Source organism: Anser cygnoides, chromosome 11 (assembly GCF_040182565.1).
Source record: "Anser cygnoides isolate HZ-2024a breed goose chromosome 11, Taihu_goose_T2T_genome, whole genome shotgun sequence".
Taxonomy (NCBI): Eukaryota; Metazoa; Chordata; class Aves; order Anseriformes; family Anatidae; genus Anser; species Anser cygnoides.
The window spans coordinates 11442135-11465312 of NC_089883.1; the positions used below are offsets into that span (position 1 = coordinate 11442135).

General features: G+C 53.1%; 2 protein-coding genes and 1 long non-coding RNA gene across 6 annotated transcripts in view; 1 reads left to right on the plus strand and 2 right to left on the minus strand.

The window, feature by feature from the left end:
• Nucleotides 1-283: 283 nt before the first annotated feature.
• LOC125185069 (uncharacterized) lies at nt 284-8105 on the minus strand. Of its 2 annotated transcripts, none has more exons than XR_010834321.1 (2): nt 2330-8105; nt 284-1441 (listed from the first exon to the last, which is right to left on the minus strand). It is a non-coding gene; the product is annotated as an uncharacterized lncRNA (long non-coding RNA). The 2 variants fall into 2 exon arrangements; XR_010834320.1 differs by having other exon boundaries at nt 1977-8105.
• A 141-nt stretch (nt 8106-8246) lies between these two features.
• On the plus strand, nt 8247-21794 carry OAZ2 (ornithine decarboxylase antizyme 2). The gene is given in 6 exon segments (XM_067004121.1): nt 8247-8281; nt 11279-11354; nt 11356-11436; nt 16691-16866; nt 18600-18685; nt 20309-21794. Coding segments are annotated over 6 exon segments (573 nt in total). The 5' UTR covers nt 8247-8261; the 3' UTR covers nt 20443-21794.
• ZNF609 (zinc finger protein 609) overlaps nt 20550-23178 on the minus strand; it is a 55354-nt gene continuing 52725 nt past the window's right edge. For 2 of the 3 annotated variants that reach the window (XM_067004117.1, XM_067004116.1), the window contains exon 10: nt 20550-22989. In XM_067004117.1, the coding sequence (XP_066860218.1) occupies nt 22647-22989 (343 nt within the window). In that variant the 3' untranslated portion in view covers nt 20550-22646. The remainder of the gene's footprint in view (nt 22990-23178) is intronic. The other variant, XM_067004120.1, reaches the window with a different exon arrangement.

Sequence of the window (23178 nt, forward strand, 5' to 3'; positions counted from 1 at the left end):
GCCATCGGCACCTATCGTGGGTACTGGTCACACACGCACTGGGACAGAGCTACCAAAAAAAAAGCAAAGCCAAAGGATCCCAGTGACAGCTGCCCCTTGCAGCAACTTCACGAGTCCCTTCTGCATGACACCACGCTCTTCTACCAGCAAATACTCTCAATTATTATGCCATTTCCAGAGGGTTTAATACCTTCATCCATAGCCTAAGCACATGTGAGAGCTCCAGCATGATGCGTACGCTGTGGAGTGTAGCTTTCGGTACCGTATTTGGGAAAGTCCTCCATGAAGGTATCTCATGGAGCTTTTAATCAGTGTTTCAAAGGACTACAGAGAGCCTGCTCACAAATCCCTTTCTCAGATGTTCGATGGGCATTTTCTGAAGTTCTTCCATGCAAAATATTTAGGCTTTTCCCAAGCTCAGGTTTTCTGGGCAGCTGGAATTGGAGCCCCAAGCACTACAGGCTGCATGTGAAGACAACAGCCCTGCAGCACAGACGTGCACAGATTTGGGTCACACCTGTAAAGGAGAGAGGTCCCTGGAGATATTTTTAGATGTCGGCTCTTGAAGGAAAGGTTTTTGGTTTCTTAGGGACTCCTCAGCAGCTGACGCACCTGCAACACAAAGGTGTTTCTGTCCCAAATCTGTGCAAAGCTGTGCAGAACCCAGAGAGGCCCTTTTCCTGTCTCCCCCTCATTTCTTTCCTCTCTCCATTCTTCGTGCAAAGCTTTGTTCAAACAACACTTCCCAGGAACAAGGAGAACTGCAAGGTAATCAGTATGAAAAGTTTTGGCATCTGAACGTGTTCTGAGCTGAGAAACCCTCACCAGTTTTCCATTGCTCTTCTAACAATGCTGGAAAACAATGTTCAGCACACACCCCTGCAGAGAACCCGCCAGCAAGAGCGCTCACACGAGACGGGGCAGGCGCTGCACGTCGGGCGGACGCAGGCAGCAGAGCACCCAGCCTCACCTCAGGCACGTACAGGCATCTGTGGCTGCTCTGCGAGGCAAATAAATGGAGAAACGGGCACCTCGCCTAGGAGGAGAGGCTGAGAGAGCTGGGGCTGCTCGGTTTGGAGAAGCGGAGACTCGGGGGGGCGCTCACCAATCTCCACCTGCAGGGAGGGTGCAGAGAGGTTGGAGCCAGGCTCTTGTCAATGGTGCCAGTGCTGGGACCGGAGGTGCTGGGCACAAACTGGAGCACCAGGAAGCACCTCTCCGTGGGTGACCGAGCACTGGCACAGGCCACCCGGAGATGTTGTGGAGTCTCCACCCATGGAGATCTTCAAAAGCCACCTGGACGAGGCTCTGGGTGGCCCTGCTTGAGCAGGGGCTTGGATCAGATGACCTCCAGAGGTCCCATCCAGCCTCAACCATTCTGTGAAATGTGATGGTGATCCTCCTCTCCCGAAACCTTTTAATTTGTGTTCCTTTCTGCCACCTGCAAGATAAAAAACAGAGCCACTCATCACCTGTCTTAAAAGGAACCTACCAGAGAAACAGACATTTCATTTTACTTCTCCAGAGTACAAGAGGTTTCTTCCTCTCTGCATGCCTAAGCAGTGATTTCTGAGATTGTTTCAAATAAAGAATGCAATTTTATAAAAGTAATTTAAAATGCATCTAAAAAAAAAACCCTCAGAATATAGCAACTCTGAAACACTAGTAAAAGTGAATTTGGTGGTTTTGAGGCAGCCAATAGAAAAGCTTGTAAATTCGTATTTGCATCAAGCAATTTAGCTATGTCATGAATAAACAATTGACCTGCCTCACTTAGAAAAATATCCATTAAACCTTAAAGAAGAAAATTCTAGGAGACAAGTACTTATGCCTATTTATTCTCATTCATACTAAAATCATCCAGAGAGCAGTTTTAACAGTATTTAGAAGATATAAAGGGGCCCATCTCAAGAAAATCAGCAACTTCATGGTTAGCCAGCACCCTGGCTTGCAGTCGAGACGCAGCAGCCACAGACCAGAGTCAGAAGCCGCGCTTGGGCTCCCAGGCTGCGAGCGAGGCATGCGACTTTGTGGGACAGTTTTCTTCTCTGTGCCTCTGTTCCCAAGCGATCTGGAGGGTGAACACACAGCCAGCCTCAGCGGGGAGCCCCGAGCGATTTCACTGAGCCTGCAAATTCCTGTGGGGCCACAAAAACATGAACTTTATGAATCCAACCGCACGGGAACAGAAAGGCACCGAGCAGAAGCCCTTGCACGTGCAAAAAGCCACGAGAGAGATGAATGTGAGCACACAGGTCGGGGGTTTTGCAGAGAGCGCATCCCCAAGCTCACGTGCACAAGCAACATGGAAAAAGAGGAACGATGTTACCTTCTCCAGAGCAGTGCACGGGATGGGACAGAGGCAATATTCGGGAAATATCCGGATACGAGACCTCAGCTGCAGCCTCTGAGTGATCCAGAGCATGAAAACAGGCCCGGACACATTATTATGGGGGTGTAGAATTGAGAAAAACAATATTATTACAGCAAACAGAGGAGGCGCTTTGCCTGGACAGGTCCTTGAGCTCCTCGGCTCTTTGTTTCCAGCAGCTTCACCGCCAGCTCGGGAGGTGTCAGCAGGCAGGCACTGTGCAGCCACGAGCAAACCCATGGTCCCGGAGCCATCAGGCTGCCCAGGGGAACGGCCAAGCCAAAGCATCCGGCACCACCTCCCATCCCTGAAACCCGGCCCCCAGCGCCAAAACAGAAGTAAAACCAGCTTCCGAGCGAGTCTCGTTGTGCCAGTGCGGAGAACACAGTACAGCCTGGTTTGGGCTAAGATCTGACAGCTCGATTAGAAACACCTCGGGCTCCACTCAACCCGTCTTCACACTGTGTCGAGAAGTGGCCGAGACGAGACACCCTGACAGTGCCTGTTTCTCCCCGAGGACAGCAAGCGGAGCTGCTTGTTCCCAGCTCACGTGTGGACGACTAAAGAGAGGTGCAACGAAGCCTGCCATGCCTGTGTTAAATGAGCAAGGGAGTGGAGATGTGCCAGAAAGGATGAGCTCATTGCAAAAATAATTGAAAGGGCTATTACAAAAATCAATACAAAGACCTAGCTGGCTTCAGATGTGCAACGTGTCAGCCGCAAGACACCTCCTCACAGCCCCTGTCTGCTTTCCATTATTGTCCATGCCACATCCACCAGCCTTTTTGCCTTCTGACAGCCACAGCATTTCCTTCGCACCCATCAGTGTGCAACAAAAACAGGCAGCTTGCTTGACATTAGCTGGAGGCACACGCGTGTTTCTGTAATGCCAGGAACCATGTTCCCGGGTTTACATTTTTAACAAAATATTTAGCTTTCCAAATGCCTCCTTTTCCCTGAGCAGGTCTCTCCAGCAGAGCACCCCTCTCTCTTCGTTACCAATTTGCCCTCAGCTGTTTCCCCAAGGCTCATTGTTGGTACTTGGGACCAGCCACCAGACCCTGCACTGAGAGGTTTTGGCCAGATCTGGGGGCGCGACCTACTCCGTGAGCAGCCAAGGAAAAAGGGCTCTGGGCACACAAGAGAGGGGATGCTGAGATGATGCAGAGAAGAAGCTGTGGGCATCCTCCCGTCCTGGCAAAGCGAGGCAGAGAAACACAGAAGCCTTTATTCTGACCGAGAGAGGAGCGAGCTAACCTTGCGTTGCTGCCAGCCAACTGCTCTCGGCCGACGCAGCCGCAAGCTGGGAGCCACATGCCCGAACCTCGCACCTACATGTTCCTGTCTTTGCTGCAGGCTTTGTACTTCAAGGCTTACTTTTTCCATCACGCCCCGTTCCCAGGTTGTGTTATGCCAGGCAGTCAAGGGTGGAGGAACTGCCTTTTTCCAGTATTTGAGGAAAAACCCTGCCCGCCTCTCCAGGGCAACCAATCCCAACGCTTTGCACAGGTTTGCTGGGGACTTGCTCCGGCATGTCTCTTAGCAGCATCTCACCCCATGGCCATCCCATCGATTCAAGCAGAGCCCTCGCTGGTGTCTGCAAAGGTGCTGGGGCTGGCCCAGAGCACCTTCATAGGGCGTGGGGCTCATCACTGATACACAAGATCACGACGGACCATCTCGTGGTGGGTCTTGTCACACGCTCTCATCCCCATGATGCCATCCAGCTCCTTTTTCTTCCCCCCCACGCCCTAAATTTGTGCTGCACAGCATGACCTGCACTTGCTGCTGATGCAGGAAGAGGGATGATGTGCCTCACCCCAGCACAGCAGAGGAAAGCCATCCGATGCCATGATGTCTACATTCTTCTTCTGCCTGTTCGAGACCTTGGATGCACCAGTATCGCCTCTGCTAAGCTTGAAGCTCAGCGTGCTCTGAGACAACACGTTCCTTGACCTGCTTTTCTCTCATCACTAATTCACACCTAGCAGATTTTCAACTTAGCTCATGCATGAACTCTTCACTGGCACCACTTAATGGCTAAGTAACAAATTCTGACAAAGCTCATTAAAAAAAGAAAGCCATCGACGGCAGCAGCGTGCCTCAGTTCTGACCCCCAGCTCCAGGCAGGTCTGCCAGGGAATCAACTCCTCGCATGGAAATGTGAAGGAACAGCAGAACGCCGTATCAGCACAGCTTGCTTCAATCATTAAAATCCATCTCTGAGGTAGACTCTCACATGAAAACCTTGAGACGCGATTCCAGGCTCCCAGCTGTACAGACGGACCAGCTTCCATGAACTTGTCCGCGGCTCACCCAGAAACACGGGAAGCCAAAATCAGGTGTCAGGAACGCTCCTGGTGCTGCTACAGTTGTAACACGATCCAGACGTGTCGGCACAGGAAGGCCGAGCTGGCAGCCAGGCTGGGAGGACCGAGGTATGAAAACAAAATTCCCTGGCAGCGTGTTTGTTTTTTTTTTTTTTTTCTCCTAGCAAAACAAGATCCTAATGTAGAAAAAGAGCAATCACAGGAGCGGGGATGAAAAGGCTGCTGTCGAAAACATAATTACATTCCCAGATACGTTTTCAGCCCTAAAAAGTTCTGAATGACATGTTTCTAAAGATGTTTTTTTAAATAACTACAGGTTATTAATTCCGTGGAAAGCTACCAACCTTTTTCTATCTTCATTTTGAAGCCTCTGTTTGGAAGTGTTTTGCATTAGGCAACACCCTTCCAGCACAGGCAGCTAGGCAAGGCGGCTGTGGGTACCGAGGGACGGGCTCAGAGGCTCTGGCTCCAAAGGGGAGGGCAGAGCCAAGGGAAAGGCACACGGTACCCACCGGGGGAGGAAGCAGGGGAAAGCTTCCCTGTTACCCTGCCTCTGCAGCAGTGCTGCTTGCCTTATCTGAGCGGCTGCATCTCCGTGAGGTCAGCAGGAGACCCGGTGACTGCATTGCCATGGAGCCGGTCAGAGAGGGTGAACGCGCTCCTGGACGTTTCTCACACGAACTCGAGGACAGCGCAGCTGGGATTGCTGCCAAGGAAGAGCACAGAGCGAATGTTCGAGGGATGGCCCGTCCCGCAGGGACCCGCTGTCCTCCTCAGGCCCCAACATCTGGGTAGCGTCTCTGCTGTCAGCCCCACGTGCAAGAGGGCTGTGACCAAGCAGCTGTCCTCCTGTCCTCTTCTCCTCGCCTGTCTCCACCTAGTGTCTTCTGGCTCAGGCAGCTCCACGAGGCTGGTGCTACCTGCCTGCCAGCCCCTCAGATCCCATCCGTTCCACATCTGGAATCTGGGATAACTGATCCTAAAACCGGCATGACGAACAGCAAGGCTATTCGGCCCTACCTTGGACTGGTTGCAGCACAAGAAGCGTTCCCAAGCCGGGAGAAGATACAGGAGAACCAGCCAGAGCTCTGCTGGAGTGCCATGCAGGATGTTGTGCTAAAATAATGCGCTTCGGGACCTGGGAAGCTGCCGGCAACTGGCTTTTATTTGAGAAGTAAAATGGAGAGAAGGTTGACAGCTCACCAGGGAGAAGGGTGCCGGTGCCCTGCAGAGCCTCACAGCTGTTTGGCAAGGACAGCAAACAAGGGACAGCAGCAACACCCTAAGGACAGCAGCGGTGCCTAGCTTTCCAGAGCAGGCGAAGGGAAAAGCGACAAGTGCCACAAAAACCGCTGGCAGGCACCAAGTGCCTCGGGAGCGAGGCTGGGATAAGAGTCCAAACAGCACGTCTCTGCTCTGCAAAACATCCAGAGGTGTGGGAATTACAGATGTGGGCATGCTACGGACACAGGCATACGCAGGCAGAGACACACGAACCGTCTCAGCAAAGCGTTTGGAGAGCTGCAAGCAGCAGCGAGAGACCTCGTGCTCGGCAAACCTTCCTTGGCGCAGATGGGGACATGAAGGGACGCGCAATAAAACCCTTCCCGGGGGATACAAAAATAATATCGTGTACATTCCAGCTTCCCGAACAACAATCGCCTGAGAAGCAGGCACTGTGGGAAAGTCTCAGCTCGCTTTTCCTGGGTATTATAAATAGAATTACGGCTGCGAGGCCATTTAATGGGCTCCGTTTGAACTCGGGCCCTGGCAGGAGGCCAGCTCCCTGCACAACAGCTGGTCACTTCCTGACAAACCAACACACGCGCTGCGGCGGCTCTGGGAATCAGGAAGCCCCGACCGAGCGCTGCCTGTCAGACCCCGCAGGCTACGAGCCCGCAGATGAGGACAAGGAAGCATGGGGGCGGGCGAGTAGGTGTGAGGTTTCCCAAGATGTTCTCCAACCTGTGTCTCAAAGGCCTGAAGAACTTCTCTTCCAGAAGGCTGCCTGCTTCCTGAGCCCACCGAAGCCTGCAGCTTGCTCACCAGGCTCCGTGTCTTCGCCCAAATGGCCGGCACTGCCGTTCCCTTAGGAGATGCTGCTCATCACGAGAGCCTGCAGAGCCCTGCGATGGGCAGCTCAGCACACTGGTATCCACATTCCTCTTGTCCTGCTTCTAGCTCCTACTCATCTGTAGGTCTGTACGTCCTCAGATCACGTCTGAAGGAGCATCTTCATATTCTAAGCAGGGTATCGCACAGCTCAGCCAGTGGCGGGGTCTGCAGAGACACCACCTGGGCCCAATTACTTCACAGAATCGCACAGAATGGTTGAGGCTGGAGGCACCTCTGGGTCTATCTGCACCAACCCCTGCTCAAGCAGGGACACCTGGAACAAGTTGCCCAGGGCCATGTCCAGGTGGGGTTTGAAGATCTCTCAGGAGGGAGACTCCACGACCTCTCTGGGCAGCTCTGTCACCCGCACAGTAAGAAAAGCACTTCCTGACATTCAGAGGCCACCTCCTGCACTCCAGTTTGTGCCCAGTGCCTCTCATCCTGGCCCTGGGCACAACTAAAGAGAGCCTGGCTCCCCAGCCTTGTCTCACACCCAACAAAACCCTTCCAGAAAGCCCTCCCTGCAACAACCCCGGGCTCCTCCACAGGCAGGAGAGGTGCGGAGCCGCCTCACCCCACCACCACGCAGCCCCACGGCACACCGCACGTCCCCTGCTCCTTGGCAAACGCTCCAGCACAAGGACGTGGGGCTGTTCGAGCGGGTCTGGAGGAGGGCCACGAAGATGATGAAGGGGAGGGAGCACCTCTCCTGTGAAGAAAGGCTGAGGGAGCTGGGGGCGTTCAGCCTGCGGGAGAGAAGGCTCTGGGGTGACCTCATGGCAACCTTTCAGTACTTGAAGGGGTCTTGTAAAAAAGATGTAAAGGGACTCTTTGCTCAATCGGATATTGACAGGACGAGGGGGAGTGGTTTTTAGCTAAAAGAGATTTAGATTAGAGATTAGGAGGAAGTTTTTCACTCAGAGGGCGGTGAGGCACAGGCTGCCCAGAGGAGCTGTGGACGCCCCATCCCTGGAGGTGTTCAGGACCAGGTTAGGTGAGGCTCTGAGCAACCTCACCTAGCGGGCAGCCTCCCTGCCTGAGGCAGGGGGTTGGAACTGGGTGACCCTTGCGGTCCCCTCCAGCCCGAGCCGTGCTGGGACCCGCACCCCCAGCGCCCCGAGCCCCCCCCCCCGCGCTCCGCTCCCCTCAGGGCTCCTCAGGCGGCGCCGAGGGGCGGGGGTGAGGAGGGGGCGAGAGGAGCGCAGCGCGCATGCGCCACGCGCGCCTTTGTTTGGGGCGGCGGCGTTACCCAGCGGGCCCGGCGCGCTGGGGAGGGGGGGGGGGGGGGAGCGCGGTGGGCGGGGCCACGCGGGGTGGGCGGGGCCACGCGCGCGGGGGGAAGGGGGCGTGGCGCGGCGCGCGGCGGGGTCAGTTGGAGCGCGGCGGCGGTGGAGGGCGGAGGTGCGGAGCGGAGCGGAGCCCAGCGCAGCCGGAGGCAGCCGAGGATGATAAACACCCAGGACAGGTGCGCGGCTCGGCTCGGCTCGGCTCCTCGGCGGGCCGCGGCTGCTGGGTTCGGGGAGCCCCGGCCGGGTGGGCCCGGCGGGCCGCGGCCTTCCCCCGGCGGTAGGCGGGCGGGGGGCGGCCGGGCCCGGTGTGCGGGCAGCGCCCTGCGGGGCGGCTCCGAGCCCGGGGGGACGCGGGCATCCCCGGCGGGGGGCTCCCCCGGGCCGCGGGGGCTGTCCCCGTGCCCCCCCCCGGCCCGGCGGTGAGGGGCTGCGGGCGGTGCGTGCCCTGCTGCCCGCGGGGCCGGCACCGGGCCGTGCTGGGCTCCTGCGGGGTGTTTGCGAGGTGCTCCTCTGCTGAGGCTCCTCCGTGTGGGGCTGACAGCGCAGGAGCTTGTTTTTCTGGGCTGCGCTCATCTGCATCCTCAGAGCCGCCTTTAAAAAGAAAACAGGTTTGTTTCTGTAATGCCAGGGGGCTGCGTGGGTCTGTCCACCTGGCACGAGTCTTCGGCGCAAGCAAAAAAAAAGAACACAAAAACCCAACCACAACCAAATGCGGAGCCTTTTAGACCCAGCGGTGCCAGTTGTTGGCATGGACAGAAAGCGGCAGCGGCCTGGAGGTGGTGGAGAGCCAGCGGGAGCGGGCTGAGGAGTGGAGTCGTCGTCCCCTGCGCTGCCCAGGGCCGGGGCACGGATCTGGGACCGCTGGCAGCGCGGCGAGTTGAAATGACACCCGCCGGCTGGGCAGGCGCGCTCGCCAGCAGCTCCTGTTTCAGGCAGGACTTGGTCAAGAAGCTCTGGGAGCCACTTCAGCGCAAGGCGCTTGCTGAGCTCGACGCCTTTTACCCTGGGCTGCTGGAAAGCAAAAAGAAGAGGGGCTGCAGCAGATGGGAGCGCAGTTCCTAATTTTAAGCTCTAAACGGGGTGCGTCGAGGGACGAGGCTTTGCTGGGCCGTTGCATGAAGTTCTTTGCAGGACTGCTGCCGATGCACATCAGGATGAAGCAAAACCTCTTAATTTGTGCCCCCTGCACATGCTTGTGCCCTGGGGCTGCTTTTAGGGCCCTGCCTGGCTGCAGCTGCAGAGTTTGGTGGGAGGAGAGAGGCAGCGTGCAGGTCTGGGCTAGGCAAAGCCCTGGAGGGCTCAGCGCTTGAAGGGGTCTTGTGTTTTGACTTCTGCGTGTGCCAGAGGAAGCAAAACTGGGAAGTGCCTTGAGCTGCTTTGCATGAAAACTGCTGCCTCTTTTTTTTTTTAATTTTTTTTCCCACAACTACACTTCATTATCCAGCTTCTTGATGCATTGGCCGCAAGTTGGAGAGAGCTATCAATAGTACATTGTTAGCTGGGGGGTGAGGGAGGAGGGAAGGGAAAAACAAAGCTGCCAACAGCTTTCTGGGGGTGGGGAATTGCACAGCAAAGTGCTTTGTCATGCCTCTCCACATCCACTACTACTGAATACACACTGGTCCATTGATAGCCCCAGTCATGCCGTGCGGAGGGACTGTATTAATACAGAGCGCAACTGAGCATGTGTGGAAGGGATTTTGCCCTCAGACATCTTCGATGCAACTGCTTAAATAGCTCTTCCGAGTGTGTCTGAGCAGCCTTTTCTGCAAGCAGCATCGGCTATACGCCGCAGCCGCGTGGGAGCACCTCTGGAGAGCCCTGCCTAGCAAACCTGGGGGAGAAGGAAACACGTGGAGGAAGAATATTTGTGTTTCCTGTAGAAAGATTAGTTCGGTATGAGGTGGATAGCCAAGATCTTAGCAGATTCTGCCTGTGGCGTAACCATGTTGGCAGGCTGTTGGGTTGGTGTTTTTTTTGGCATCCGTAAATGCTTCGGTAGTTTGTTTGCAGGCTGTTGGTGTGTGTTCCCTGCGTGCTGTTTAGGTGGCGCAGCTCAGTGCTTGGTCCTTTGATACCGAGGACTGCCTCGCTCCTGGAGAGGCCCTGGGGTGAAAAACACCATCCTGGAAACACCTCACCTGGGCAGTTTCAGGACAGCCAGCCGGTTGTGAATGCTTCTGCAGAGGCTGTCCCGTACAGCCGTGTTCCTCTGTTAGTTTGCCTACTGAAAACCCTCCCGTTCCCCTTTATTTCTCAGGAAAGCTGTGACAAGGTGATGTTTGCATAGCTCTGTGCTGGTGTGTTTCATCGTGGGAATGCTGGAGAATGACTGGCGTCTTTGCGTTGCTTTTGCAGGCTTTGGGAGCGGAGTAACTGCTGCTGCCCCGTGCCTTGGCAAAGAGCTTTTATGGTGCTGGTAAAGGAAGCAGCGCTCCAGGAGTAAAATAATTTGATTCCATGAATGTGCTGAAAGCTGATGTTAAAGCCTGTGTTAGAAGTGATCCTAAAAGAGCATACAGATGAGATCCCAGCAAACTCAAAGACCACAAGGGGAACTTTTTCTTCTTGCGTTAAGCTCTTAAAATAGATCTTAGGACAAAGTCTGCGGGGTGAACCCTAATATTTAGGGTTGGGCTGAAGGATGCTTGTACGGTGTTTCACGTGCATGTGAAAATGTCAACTGGGATGCTGCGGAGTATGCTCAAGGTATCTGAAGAACCAGCCCTTTCGCCTCCTCCCTGTTTTGAAAATGTGAAACTTAAACCTCCTCCTTCTGGGCCCTGTTGATCTATTTGTAGATATTTGTCTACAGAAAATGTGTGCTCATCTGGTCATGCGTTTCCAGCCATCTGCTATTGGCAGTCTTCCAGGCGTCCCTTATTAGCATGAGGTTGCTCAGCACTCTCTGGGATCTCGGCTGCAAAGCCCCTCCTCCATTTCTAACAGGACGCTGCCCTTCTGCGATACGACAGCGCTTGGGCAGCGAAGTGTTTTACCGTAGTCCTCCAGGCTACCAGGGGCAGCTACCAGAGCTCGGTAGCTGCCCCTCACGTGCCGCAGGGGAGCAGGAATACAGGCGGTTTGGGGTCATGGGGAGCTGGAGTATCAGAAACTTTGACCCCTGCTAACATAACCTGGTGTTTCTTTTGTTGTCCCTTTTTGTCTTGCAGTAGTATCTTACCTTTGAGTAACTGTCCCCAGCTGCAGTGCTGCAGGCACATCGTTCCAGGGCCTCTGTGGTGCTCCTGATGCCCCTCACCCACTGTCGAAGATCCCCGGTGGGCGAGGGGGTAGCAGGGATCCTTCTCTTTCAGCTCTGATATATAAGGTGAGAAAGATTTGATGTCTAAACAATGATCCATGTAACAAATCTGCTCGCTTCCTTCCGCAGCCTGATGGGAATAAATGCAAAAGTCTTCAAGGTAATAAATGGGGAAACTGTTAGCTTTTTCGGCAGCCCTGCTGGCAGATTACTGAGCTGCATGCAGCTCTGCCTTGCTTAAGTATCACCTGTTTATTAAGAAACTTCTTATCAGAGGTGTGCAGCAAATGACTGGCCAGCCCAGTTCCCAGAGCCTGTTTCAGCTGCTGCCTGCGGAGCTGGCATTATCAGCATGTGAAGCAACTTCTTACATCTTGTGTGAAAAGAGGAAGTGGGAAGCAGAAAGGTGAAATGCCGAGAGAGAAGGGTCGATAAGCTCCTTCCCGTGCCCTGGTCCGGAAGGTAACGCTGGCTGAACCTCACAAAAGCAGGAGGCTCACAAACTGGAACGTTTCTGGAATGCACACAGAGGGTGTTCGTGTCTGCAAACTTGCCTAGGAGTACGTGGGTCTGTGTCGCTTTTGTTCCGTGGCCACCCTCATCCTAAAGGATCTTTCCTCTTGGCTTTCAGATGAATTGGCTCTTTCTGGGGAATAATCGGCACTTGTGCAGCTTCTCTGTGTTACGTTACAGTGCTGCACATCTGTCTCCCTTCTGGGACAGGCACTGTTTTTCCCCAAGCCAGGGTGTAAAGTGCTATCAGATGAGGCTGCCTGAATTTATGCTAAGCTTGCAGATTCGGCTGCTCAGACGGAATTGCTGTCATAGGTGTTAGACTTGATTTTAATTACCCCGTGGGAGGCAAGCAGCCTTCGTATGATGAAAGTATGCGGGCCCTTTCAGGTCGCAGCTACCAAAGTCTCCTGTGGAAATTCATGAGAAACGAGAGACCTCACAGCTGCTTTCAGAGAAGTTTGCTTTACTGCAGAGCTGGTGAATTTGTAGCATGTGCCTTGCCTGCTTGCCTTGTGAATAAACGTCAAGCTCTAGCCTCTTAATAACAATGCGACATCAGCTTAATGCTGCTGAATTGAATTGTCGCAGATGTTAGAGGGATGTGAAGTCCAGAGAGGCGGCAAGCAGCTCAGCTGGCTTCATTTCACACAAAGAAGAGACGTGAGCAGCTTCAGGAGGGCTCAGGACGTGAAGTGTATTCTGTCAGGGTCTGATGGATGACAAAGAGGTGACCCTGCAACTTAAACTCCTGCAGGCCAAATTTGCCAGCCCTTGTATACACACCGAGCAAGACCAGAGGTGGAAAATAGTCTAGACGTGGAGGAGATGCTGGTGGAAAGAGTCACAGTTTGGAGGCTTTGAAGTACTTGATTTCAGTACAGCCTTGAATTAGCACAGAAGCTTTCGGTGGTGGTGTGTAGGCAGGGCTTGCTGCCTGTGGAGATCTCGTCCAGATAGCTGCTTCTCAGAAGTAAGAACACAACTTCTTCCAGGGTTTTGCTGACAAAACCTACCTTGCCACCAGAATCTGTCAGAGGATTGGCCCCTTCCTTAATGTAGCTCAGCCCAGGGTGGAACAGGTTGCATTTTTAAACCACCTCCAGTGGTTTAAAGTCCCACCTCTGATGTGGCAATGGGAAATGGCCTCAAGTTGTGCTGGTGTGGCAGGGAGTTGGTTGGATATTAGGAGAAGTCTTTACTGAAAGCGCTGTGTGGCGTTGGAACAGGCTGAGTCACCATCCCTAGAGGTCTCCAAGAAACATGTACCTGTAGGACTTTGAAGCATGGCTTAGTGGTAGGCTTGCCAATGCAAGGTTCAGGGTTGGACTCAGTGATCTTAGAGGCCTTCTCCAACCTGAACGGTTCTGTGATTCTCTGCCCCTCTCCGCAGCACACTCAAGCCGGTGGCACAGCAGGTATGGCAGGCTGGGCTTTTCAGCCAGCGTGACCTGGAAAGGCATCTGGGCCCAAAAGCTTAAGTACTTTTTTCCAGCTGTGTCAGCTGTTCCAGTTCAAGGGGTGACCTTTCTGAACGAGCCTGCCTCCTCCTGAGTATGCAGCACAGCGCTTGTGTACAGCAGTGGTACGAATTAGGCAGCTGGGGCTCCCGATAGCTGTTGGTATTTTTACTTTAAGAGACTTGATGCTCGGCCCTTTGTCGAGGGAGCTTTGTAGAGCTGGGAAAGCTACGGTGGTGGGAGTCAGTGCTGGACAGCCAGGAGGGGCTTTGACAAACGGCCGTGCTCTGGCTAGCAAACTTGGCAGGAGGCTGCAGGTGTAGCGTGTGCTGACAGCAGGCTGCTTGCGTGGGCTTCTGGAGCCGCCTGGCTGTGGCAGGTCACGGCGTACATCCTTCCCTCCCTGCCAGCACCTAGGGGCCTCCCTCCATCCTGATCGGGGTGCTCAAGGAGCGTAACTGGGTTGGAAAACCCAGCTCTTGGTGAACTGTAGCTGAGGGGAAGCCGGTCCTCACGGCCTCGAGTCGCTGAAATGGAGCCCGGGGTTGCAGAGCGGGGATTTGGGCAGCTGGGGGTACAAGGCAGCGTGGCGGGGGCGTTTGGCAGGGGTGGGCTGAAACCAAATGATGCGTGAACGGGGTTGTGCTCTGAGCAGGTTCCAGTGAACTCTGGGCTGCTGCTTCCCAGGAACAGCTCCTCTCCTCGGGATCTCGCTAGCTCTATTTTGATACACGGGAATAAAACACCAGCTGCCCGAGACAGGCTGCGTAAGCATAACTCTCACAGAACCAGGGGAACTGGTTCTATTAATCCCTGCGGTTACGCTGCCTTCGCAATAGCGGGCTGTGTATCGGGGGGCTCGGAAAAAGCTCCCGAGGCTGGGAGCCTGGGGAAGGCTTCGGAAGCGCCCGACTTCTGGTTGCAGCAGGGCTACGTGACGACAGAAAAGCTCTTCCCCTGCTCTTGCAGGCTTCTGCCAGCCTTCCCACACAAACGCACGCGTGTGCCTCCCCCTCCAGCGTGTCAATCCCAGCCTGCTTTACTCAGCTTCCTCGCCCTGTTCTTGTTTTTGTGAAGTATGAGAAAAGCATCTGTGAGCTTTTCTTGCTTGAGAGAGATCTCTTCTGAAATGGAGACGTTCTCTGCACAGGAAAACAACTGTAAAAGGCTCCCATGAAGTCACTGGTGAAAGATGTGCGTAATCCCCTTGTTTTGCTCTGTTTTTAAATAGACCTTTGCGGTGCAGAGCTCTCGCTGGGCTCAAACCCGACTCTTGCCGCGGCTCTGTTGTGGCTCGATCGGCAGCTGTCTGGTTTAACCTCTCCTGGAGCAGCTGTTGGTGGGCTTCTTGCTGCACTTGGCTTAAAACCATGGTGAAACCTGACAGCAGGCACAACCACGCAGGCTCCTTTCAAACTCAATGAATAAACTTATTTCCTACAGGATATTTACTCCGATGAAGTGTAAACTTGTTTTGCAGTGGGCCTGCGCTCAGCTTTGTGTGCTTCAAACAAACGGCAGCTTCCTCTGCTCCGGTTACCAGAGCCAGGCAGTTCCTGATTTACATGCAGAGCTAACCTTGTCGCCAGCATTAACATGCCCGATGGCTTCTCCCTTGTCACAGCAGTCAAACCAAGAGAGTTGGACTATTTCAATATATGTGGTAATAGGGGTTAAAACACTGGGAAACAGGGTGGAGGAGCCCAGGAATGTTCTCAGATGGTTTTGCTGAGCATTGCCCTTTCTGCAAAGCTTACACCTTAGTAGTATAAAACACCTACAAGGCAATATCCCCCGCCCACCAAGCTGCACTAAATGTCCCCGAGTGCGGGCGCTGTGGTCGGAGATGTGTAGGTGTGCCTATATGGGATTTATAAGGACAGTCCGGTGAGGTGCTGTCATAATGCAGCCAAAGCACTTGTTCTGCTGTCAGCCCAGCTGCCGGTCAGCAGATCAGAGCTCATAATGAGCTGCTCAGTTACTCACCCTGATAAAATAAAATGCCCAGAGGCTGGACGGACACCTGCCCAGTGACCCTGTGGGGTAAAGCACTTCCCACCCAGGTGTTCCTGAAACTCGGGAGCAGCACAGGCTTGGCTTCTCCTCCCTGGTTTGCTCCTGCCCGTCAGAGCTGCACAAGTGATGTGCATGGGACAGCGTGCACAAGCCTGCAGCCCAGCACGTGGGAACGATTTAGCCTTTGCTGGAGTTGACAGTGTTAACTCTGGAGCCTAATGAATTTCTGTAGTTGTTTCACTGGGGCTTTTCGAAGTTAAATGTGGAAAACATTATTGGGCGAGCCAACTGCCTACAGAGACTGCCAGGAGAAGGAATGGCATTTAACCACGGAATTGTTTTCTAGGAATTGCTAAGCTGAATTTGAGGCTGGCTGCACGCTTGTTAGAGAAGTGTTAGAGGGGACATGTACGCTTGTGGTCTCTGGAAAAGACTTTGTCACAATTTTCACATCCGCGTAGCTTCTGTCTATTTTGGGGGTCTCTCTGTGCTATGTATTCTCCTCCCTTATACCGGGAGGCAAGCCATTTGCCATACCAGTTGGTTGTAAAATCTGGGAAAGCAATTTGTGGTCATCCCTTAAACAAAAAGACTGTGCTGGGGACTGGGGAGACAAAAGCGGTCAGGCTGCCACAGCAGATGCTATTGCAGCTTGTCGGTTGTGTTCTTTGAAGGGTAGTTCATGAACCGCCCTGCAAAGATGTGGCTGGGAGCTGCGGTGAATGAATGGACTCTTGCTGCCCAGAAATTGAATATAATGGGAATATGCAAAGCTGCATTCTCTTGAACAGAAAAGCATGACTAGAAAATCACTCCAAGGCCGGAATACTCGTTTTGGTGCGTCCCCGAGCCAATGAAAGGGGAAGGGAAAAGTATAATGTTCTCAGTAAAATTATTATAGCATTTATTTTGCATTTGCATCTCCCCTGCCTGTTAGGATGTAGGGTTTTACTTTTCACTCCTATTTCTTTGTTAGACCAGAATAAAAGCAAGGTGTTCTGGGAAATACAGGCAGCTTAAAACAATGGCTCAACCCCTTGGGGGTGTGAGGAGCGCTGAGACTCGGGTCTGAGTTTGTGCCTCATGGTGCATACCTTTGTGAGCTGTGGTGGGTCTCACGGGGCTGAATTTTAGTGGCTGGCGAGACTTCAGACACACACCGGTGTGCAAGGGCTGATCCCAGTTTTTTGGGAGGGCACTCCCATTGAAAGCACAGCCCCTTTGCATGTTCACTTAAGCATGGTCTCTTACACTTCTGGTCTGTAGTTTCATACTTAGTTTTCTTTAACCTTAAAGCATGTTTCACGAGCTCTCCTCCCTCCTCTGTCTAGGATGAGAAGATCACTGTTAACCAAGATGTCCCAGTGCACGAAGGGAAGCCTCATATTGTCCACTTCCAGTACAAGGTCACAGAGGTGAAGACCTCCTCCTGGGATGCAGTGCTCTCGAATCAGAGCCTCTTTGTGGAAATCCCTGATGGATTATTAGCTGATGGAAGCAAAGAAGGGTGAGTTTGGCATCCCGGAGCTGTGCCCGCAGGGAGCAGCGTTTCTCTTATGCTGGTGATGTTCCTCCCATGTGTGGGGAGAACGAGCTGTACATGTGGGTGGCACTTCTCTTCCTGACCTGCACAGCTAAAGCATGTCTTTGCTGCCTTGTCTTCAGGGAAGTGTCCTGTTAGTCCTCCATATGTATTTTTTCCCCCCTTAGAGATCATTTGAGACGAGTTACTGTTTTTGAGGTCCTGTGCTAATGAAAAATAAGCAAGAAATGAGTGGAGTGATTCTTTGCATACTTTGTGGAAAATTCTGTTCCGCTGGCCAATTGGCAAGTATTTATTTTGGCAAGTGTCTTCCTCTCTTTCAGGGAAAAACTCCATTATATTGATGTGCTCCTTCTCATCAGTAGGTGGTTCTGCTCTTGGGCTGCTGCCACGCAGGCTTCTGGCTCTGCCAGAATCTGATTTTTCTCTGCTGGCAGAATACGGTAGTGTTTTGTCCAGACAGCTCTGCTCTGGGAAGTTTGTGTAAACGCAGCTTCCAGAGCAGCTACTTCCTGCCAAGTGCTTCACCAGAGATCTCTGCTGGCAGGGAGCGCTGCAGCGTAGATGTGGCTTCACCAGATTCCTGTGCAGAGCTCTCTGAAGTCCTCCTAAATTTCCAAATAGGTTTTACCAGCAAATGACACGAGCTAATTACAAAAAAACATCATTGGGCACCTTCAATAAGTGCCAGTATTCCTGCTGTCTCATGCTCGTCTCCTTGGAATCTGAGTCCAGATAAACGTTTCTGCATAATTTCCGCAGTCAGCCCGTAAATCCTTTGGCCGGCTGTGTGCCTGATCTCTTGGGAGCAGGTTCTTCCGTGGGGGTATTTACCCGCCCAGCTCATCATGACTTAAAGCACGATTTTGCAAGATTATTTTTAGCTAGGTAAAACAGCCTAGTAGAGGCTATAATTAAAGTAGTTCATTACCATATTAACAAAATCCTTGCAAATTTAATCTCCCTCGGTGCACTCCAGTCTCACTGACTGCTGTTTAATTAGATCTCGATTCGAGCCCTGTTTGTCACCGCTCTAGCAGCCTGCATCGGAAATGGTTACAAGGCCGGCAGCGACCGCGGTGGCAGCACCGCGCAGATCCCTGGGGCTCGGATGGGGTCAGTGCCGCTGTGCTCCCGTCAAGAGAGAGGGCAGAAATAATTCAGCTGGAAGGAAGCTGGGTTTCACGATGCAGCTTCTCAGCTGTGCCATCCAGATGATATGTTCAGGAAACAGCTTTGCCTGTGCACATGCTCCTGCAGCGATGGTTTTCTCTTCTCTTCTGGCTGGCATGAGCTCTTTTATTTTATTCTATTTTTTTAAATCTTTACGTGAAGTGTAAAACTTAGAGATCCTGTGTGGTGCCAGTGAAGGGAATGTAAACAGCTGCAATATTCAGCTTCCCACGTCTGAAGACTTGTATGCAAAACTCCTGGCTGGTGGGGCTGTGCGTGCTGGCAGGCGGGTGCCAAGGACACGGACTTGTTGGGTGACTTGGTGGAGGACAGCTCTTGGTTTTGCAGGGCTGGACATGAAAGCAGGAAGTCCATTGTTTCAGCACCCATTGTTCGCTGGAAGGCATCTGTAAACAAGTAATCTTTCTGCCTGACAACATCCAAACAGTTGATAGTGCTCAGTGGCTTCCTCAGGACAGGACTTCCTATAGCTGATGTTCTTTTGTCTTCTTCCTCCTTGGCAGGTTATCAGCACTGTTGGAATTTGCTGAAGAAAAAATGAAAGTGAACTACGTCTTTATTTGCTTCAGAAAAAGCAGAGAAGATAGAGGTGAGAAATCAGCCCTGCTGTGAGGTTTGCTCCTTAGATCTAAAATGGTGCTGCTGGATCTGTACGAAAATCTGGTCATCCCAGGGCTTCAGGGGACACTTCCTGCTGCAGGAATTGTTATGTGCAGAATTTCTGTGGTGTTCTTACAAATCAGAAGTGGTTTCTCATGCAGTAAATAAGCCCTGTCTTGAGACTGAGGGAGAAAGAATATCTTGATTTCTCCAGCTGGATATGCTTTACTGTCCTGCAGGTAAATTATTACTAGTACTCTCAAGGAGAAAGCTGCTCCTGAGTAACTTGGAGTACTTTCCTGTCCAGAAGGTGGTTAATAATCCTTCTTGGGTAAGGAGTGAAGGCATTTGGCACCAGGATTCCGTGATCATCTGTGATTTGCAAGGGGAAACCCAGGAGAGGTTAATGCATGGTAAACGAATACTGGTAGCTTGTTGCCCTTGTGCTCATCTGCTTTTTAAAGATCTCCTGGCACTTTTGCCCTTCCTAGACCTACAGGTAATCCTGACCCTGGCTAGAGATGCTTAGGGCTTAAGGGGGCTGCATTAGGATCTAAAGATAGATGTGTCGGATGAGCGATTAGAGCACGGAAGTTTGAGATTTGTGATGAGGTACCAAGCTACGTATGTGTCACTTCAAATCCTACTAGACGCAGGCTAGTAACCAAGCAATTACCATGGCAGGAATAATTCAAATCTTAATTCTAATTTTACTCTGCTGCTTTGCAAGCTGCACTGCCTTCTCTGAAGTGAAGCACGTTATTACAGCTAAGCTGTGCTGACCCCAGGAAGATGTCGCTCCACGTTACAATACCAAGATTAATTTCCAAACAGAGTTCTTGCTCTAGTGTGTCACCAGCAGTGGCTGCGTAGGTGACCTCCATGGTGGCTGTTTACAGGGGACATCTGATGCTGGGTTTTGCTCGTTTTTAAAAAGCACGGGGAGTGTTGCCATTGAACCTGGCTTGTTTGTACGAGCTCTAGAGTGCTCCAGGCTCTGAGTCTTTGTACAGCTGAACTTCAGCGTCGCCTTGAAGGCACGTAGGAGCTGCTCTGCATGACTGCGCAGAGCTCTGAGGCCAGTCACCAGAAGGTGTTGCAGCGATGAGGTGCTGTGGCAGGGTGGCTCTCACAGGTCACAGGGGAGCGGCCGCTGTAGTAACAAGGGGATGCATGCCCCGCTAGTGCCACGTAACCTCGCCTGACCCAGATGAGCATGCGTGGGGCTCCTGGGCTGCAGCTTCCCTGGGGCAACATGCGCAGCTGAGCTGAGGCTGCAGCGAGCTCCAGGTCCTCCTCATGGAGACAGCAGATCTCTGACTGCTCCCTGAGCAAGCAGGTTCCCGTCCGCTGCTGCACGACCCGCTGTCAGGGCTCAGCGGGTGCTGGGTGCAGCCCCCCAGTTAAGCACAGAACAGAGACATCAACGTGCTGCGGGCTGGCTGCGTGCGTCCCGGCAGCGGGGCTGTGCAGCTGGTGGGTAGCTGGGCTGCCGCAGTGGAGTGCACAGCTCAAGTCCCCCTCTTGGCCAGGAGTGATGGTCGTGGCTTCTAGGGCAACACAGGTACAGAGGATTATTCCTGATGGTAACGGATTTCCTTCTCTTTGGTAGCTCCGCTCCTGAAGACGTTCAGCTTCTTGGGCTTTGAAATCGTGAGGCCTGGTCACCCCTCTGTCCCATCGCGGCCAGATGTGATGTTCATGGTGTACCCCCTGGATCAGAACTCTTCCTCTGATGAAGAATAGTTGCAGCGGGGGACGCGCGTGTGACCTGAAAATGCTTTTGAGGGGAGAGAGGGTTACATCTCCTTTCTTGAGGAAAGGGAAAACAAGCTTCTGTTGGACTGAAACTGCATTTCTCATTGTTAGATTGGCCTGTGTATCCTCAGAGTTGACTATCTCATTGAAACGTGTTGCCTAGAGAACTATATATACACACATGTAATCACCAAATAGTAAATGGAAGATGTTTATGAACTGGCATAGGAGCTCTTTACATGCAGCTGTGTGGTGTGTTAGCCTAGAGGCGCCTCATGCCCCGGCCACGTGGGGGCCCGGCAGCGTAGGGGAGCACAGCGGTAGATGCAGCATCATCAACTCCTTGACTTCTCCACATCAGTGTTGGTTCTTTCCCCATCACCTGATGTGCGGTGTACGCTCATCTGACCGGCTACTTTTTAATTTTCACTCAGACTCTTAAGTATAAGGCATGTTTGGGGAGTTAGACGCACGGAGACGTGAGTTAACCTTTAACACTACATTAAAACCCCTGTGCATCTCTGCTTTGGGGCAACCAATGCTGTTTTAATTCATCTAACTTTTTTTTTTTTTTTAAGAAAAAACACAAAACCTTCTTGCTCTTCCAGCTTTTGTTTAAACAGTCTTACTCTGTTCAATGTTACCACTGCACTATCACAGCATTTAATAAAAGGGGCATTCAGATTAACTTCACCCAGCTGGGGCTGCTTATTTAAAAGGAACGGAGCCTTTTTCGTGCTGCGATGGTACTCTGCTCTGGTAGGGTCAAGCGAGCGTTTGGAGCAATGCCTCGGGTCTGGGGGAGCGCTCCCTTCACCTGCTGGAGTCGCACTTTCCGTGGTTCAAAGAGCACGTGAGCCTTGGGTCTCCTGCCCAAGGCAGGGCGAGGAGCAGGCGAGGGGCTGCCCTCACACCTCCGTCCTGCGGGCCCTTCCAAAGAGACACGCTCGAGCCCCGAGAGGAGAGAACAGCTGTACCGAAAGCAAAGGGAGTCGTGCGGGGGGCAGCTCGCGTTTCACTCGTAGCACTGGAGAGCGAGGCTGTGCTCTTGTCTTCGTGCCACGTGGATGTAACCTGGCTGGCTTCCTTCGAGCACCACATGAGAAGGGTGTATTTATAAACCGGGCCCTGGAGACGTGTCGCGAACTCTCTTCCTGGCCTGGCTGCTTGCGTGTGGAATTGTCCGTGTGTGCTTTGTTATGCTCTCACTCTTCTGTGGAGGATTTTGTTAAAAGCTGAAGCCAAGCCATTCCATAAACATCGTGGTCAGTGTTTTCTGTCTGGGGGAGAGAGGTGGGGCCGGGCTACAAGTTTGTGTGAATAAATCATCTTAAAGTTTGTGTCTCTTTGCCCTCCTTCCCCTCCAACAGTGAAAGCAGGACAGACGTGGGCTCAAGGGGCGAGGAGCTGGGGGCTCTAATCCCTTTTAGAAGGGGACTTCAAGCCCCCATGTCTGGACCTTCTGGTGGTGGTTTAAAATCGGGTGGATGCTGCTTGTCCACCTCTGTCTCTCCCTGTCCCTAACCTGCCGGGGTGGGAACTGCTGTGCTCCTTCCATGCTGGTGGGGCATGAGGTCCCAGGTGTGGCTGTTATCCTGAGTTCGTTAAGGACCTGCAGTTATCGGTGCCTCTCCCGCAGGCACCCCACGCTCTCGCAGCTGCTGGCACTGTCCCTGGCATTCTGGACCTGCAGCGTGGCGGCCCTGGTGAAGGGCTGAGGCTGCGGGGCTGGTTTCGGAGGAGGACAGGACCCCGCTGTGCGTGCCTGGTCAGGGCTCTCACTGCCCCAGTTCCAGCACACCCGTCCCATTAAATAGCTGTTGCCTATTAAAGCCTCAATTACTCCTGTAAAGCCTCAATTATTCTCAGCAGCGGACCTTCCTGACAAGTCCCTCATCAGTTATCCCTTCAGCTGCATTTCTAGGGCTTTTAATGGCACTGGGATGCTGTGCTGGCAGGTCCCCACAGGCTGGGTCCCCAGGCTGGGCACCAGCAGCTGCCCATTGTCCTCGGGCCATGTGCATCCACCTTGGGGACGCTGCCTGGGCATGGAGACCGAGGCCGTGATGGCAGTGATGGCCCCCATGTCCCCCCCACCCCAAAGCCCAGCGTCCGTGTTGGCTGGGGATGGAGGAGTCAGGGGGAGCAGGGACAGGAAGAAAAAGCCACCCTCACAGGTTTGTGATTGTCTCTTAAAAAGATTTATTCTCTCTCCTTGCCCAAATGTACAAAGGCAAGAAGAGTACAGTTTGTATATATATATATTTATATATATATATATAAAAAACAAGGAACTTGGTAATAATGTACACTTTACAGAAGGGCAGAATCAGGAAGACTGAAATGAAACCCAACACAGCAACTCCAATGGAAACGAGCGCTATAAACATCAACGGTGCAACACCCGGGCGGGTGCCCGCTCGCGGGCAGAGGCTGGGGACAGGGCCCCAGGGGGCTGGGGGCCCCGCGGGCAGGATTTGGCCCTGGGAACGTCCAACGGCCCTGTTCTGCTTCAGCTGCTGGCTCACTTGACACCTAAAGGGAGAGGCAACCAGGTCCCAAGGAGGCGGGGAGCAGCCCCCCACCCACCCAGGCACCCTCCTCGTGCACTGGAGCAGCCTCAGCGGGGTGCACCGAGGGGCTCCCCACGTCGCCCTGACCCCACCACCTTGCAAAGTCAACGAAGAGAGGAAGAAAAAAAAACTGAGTCGAACTAAGAGGCGT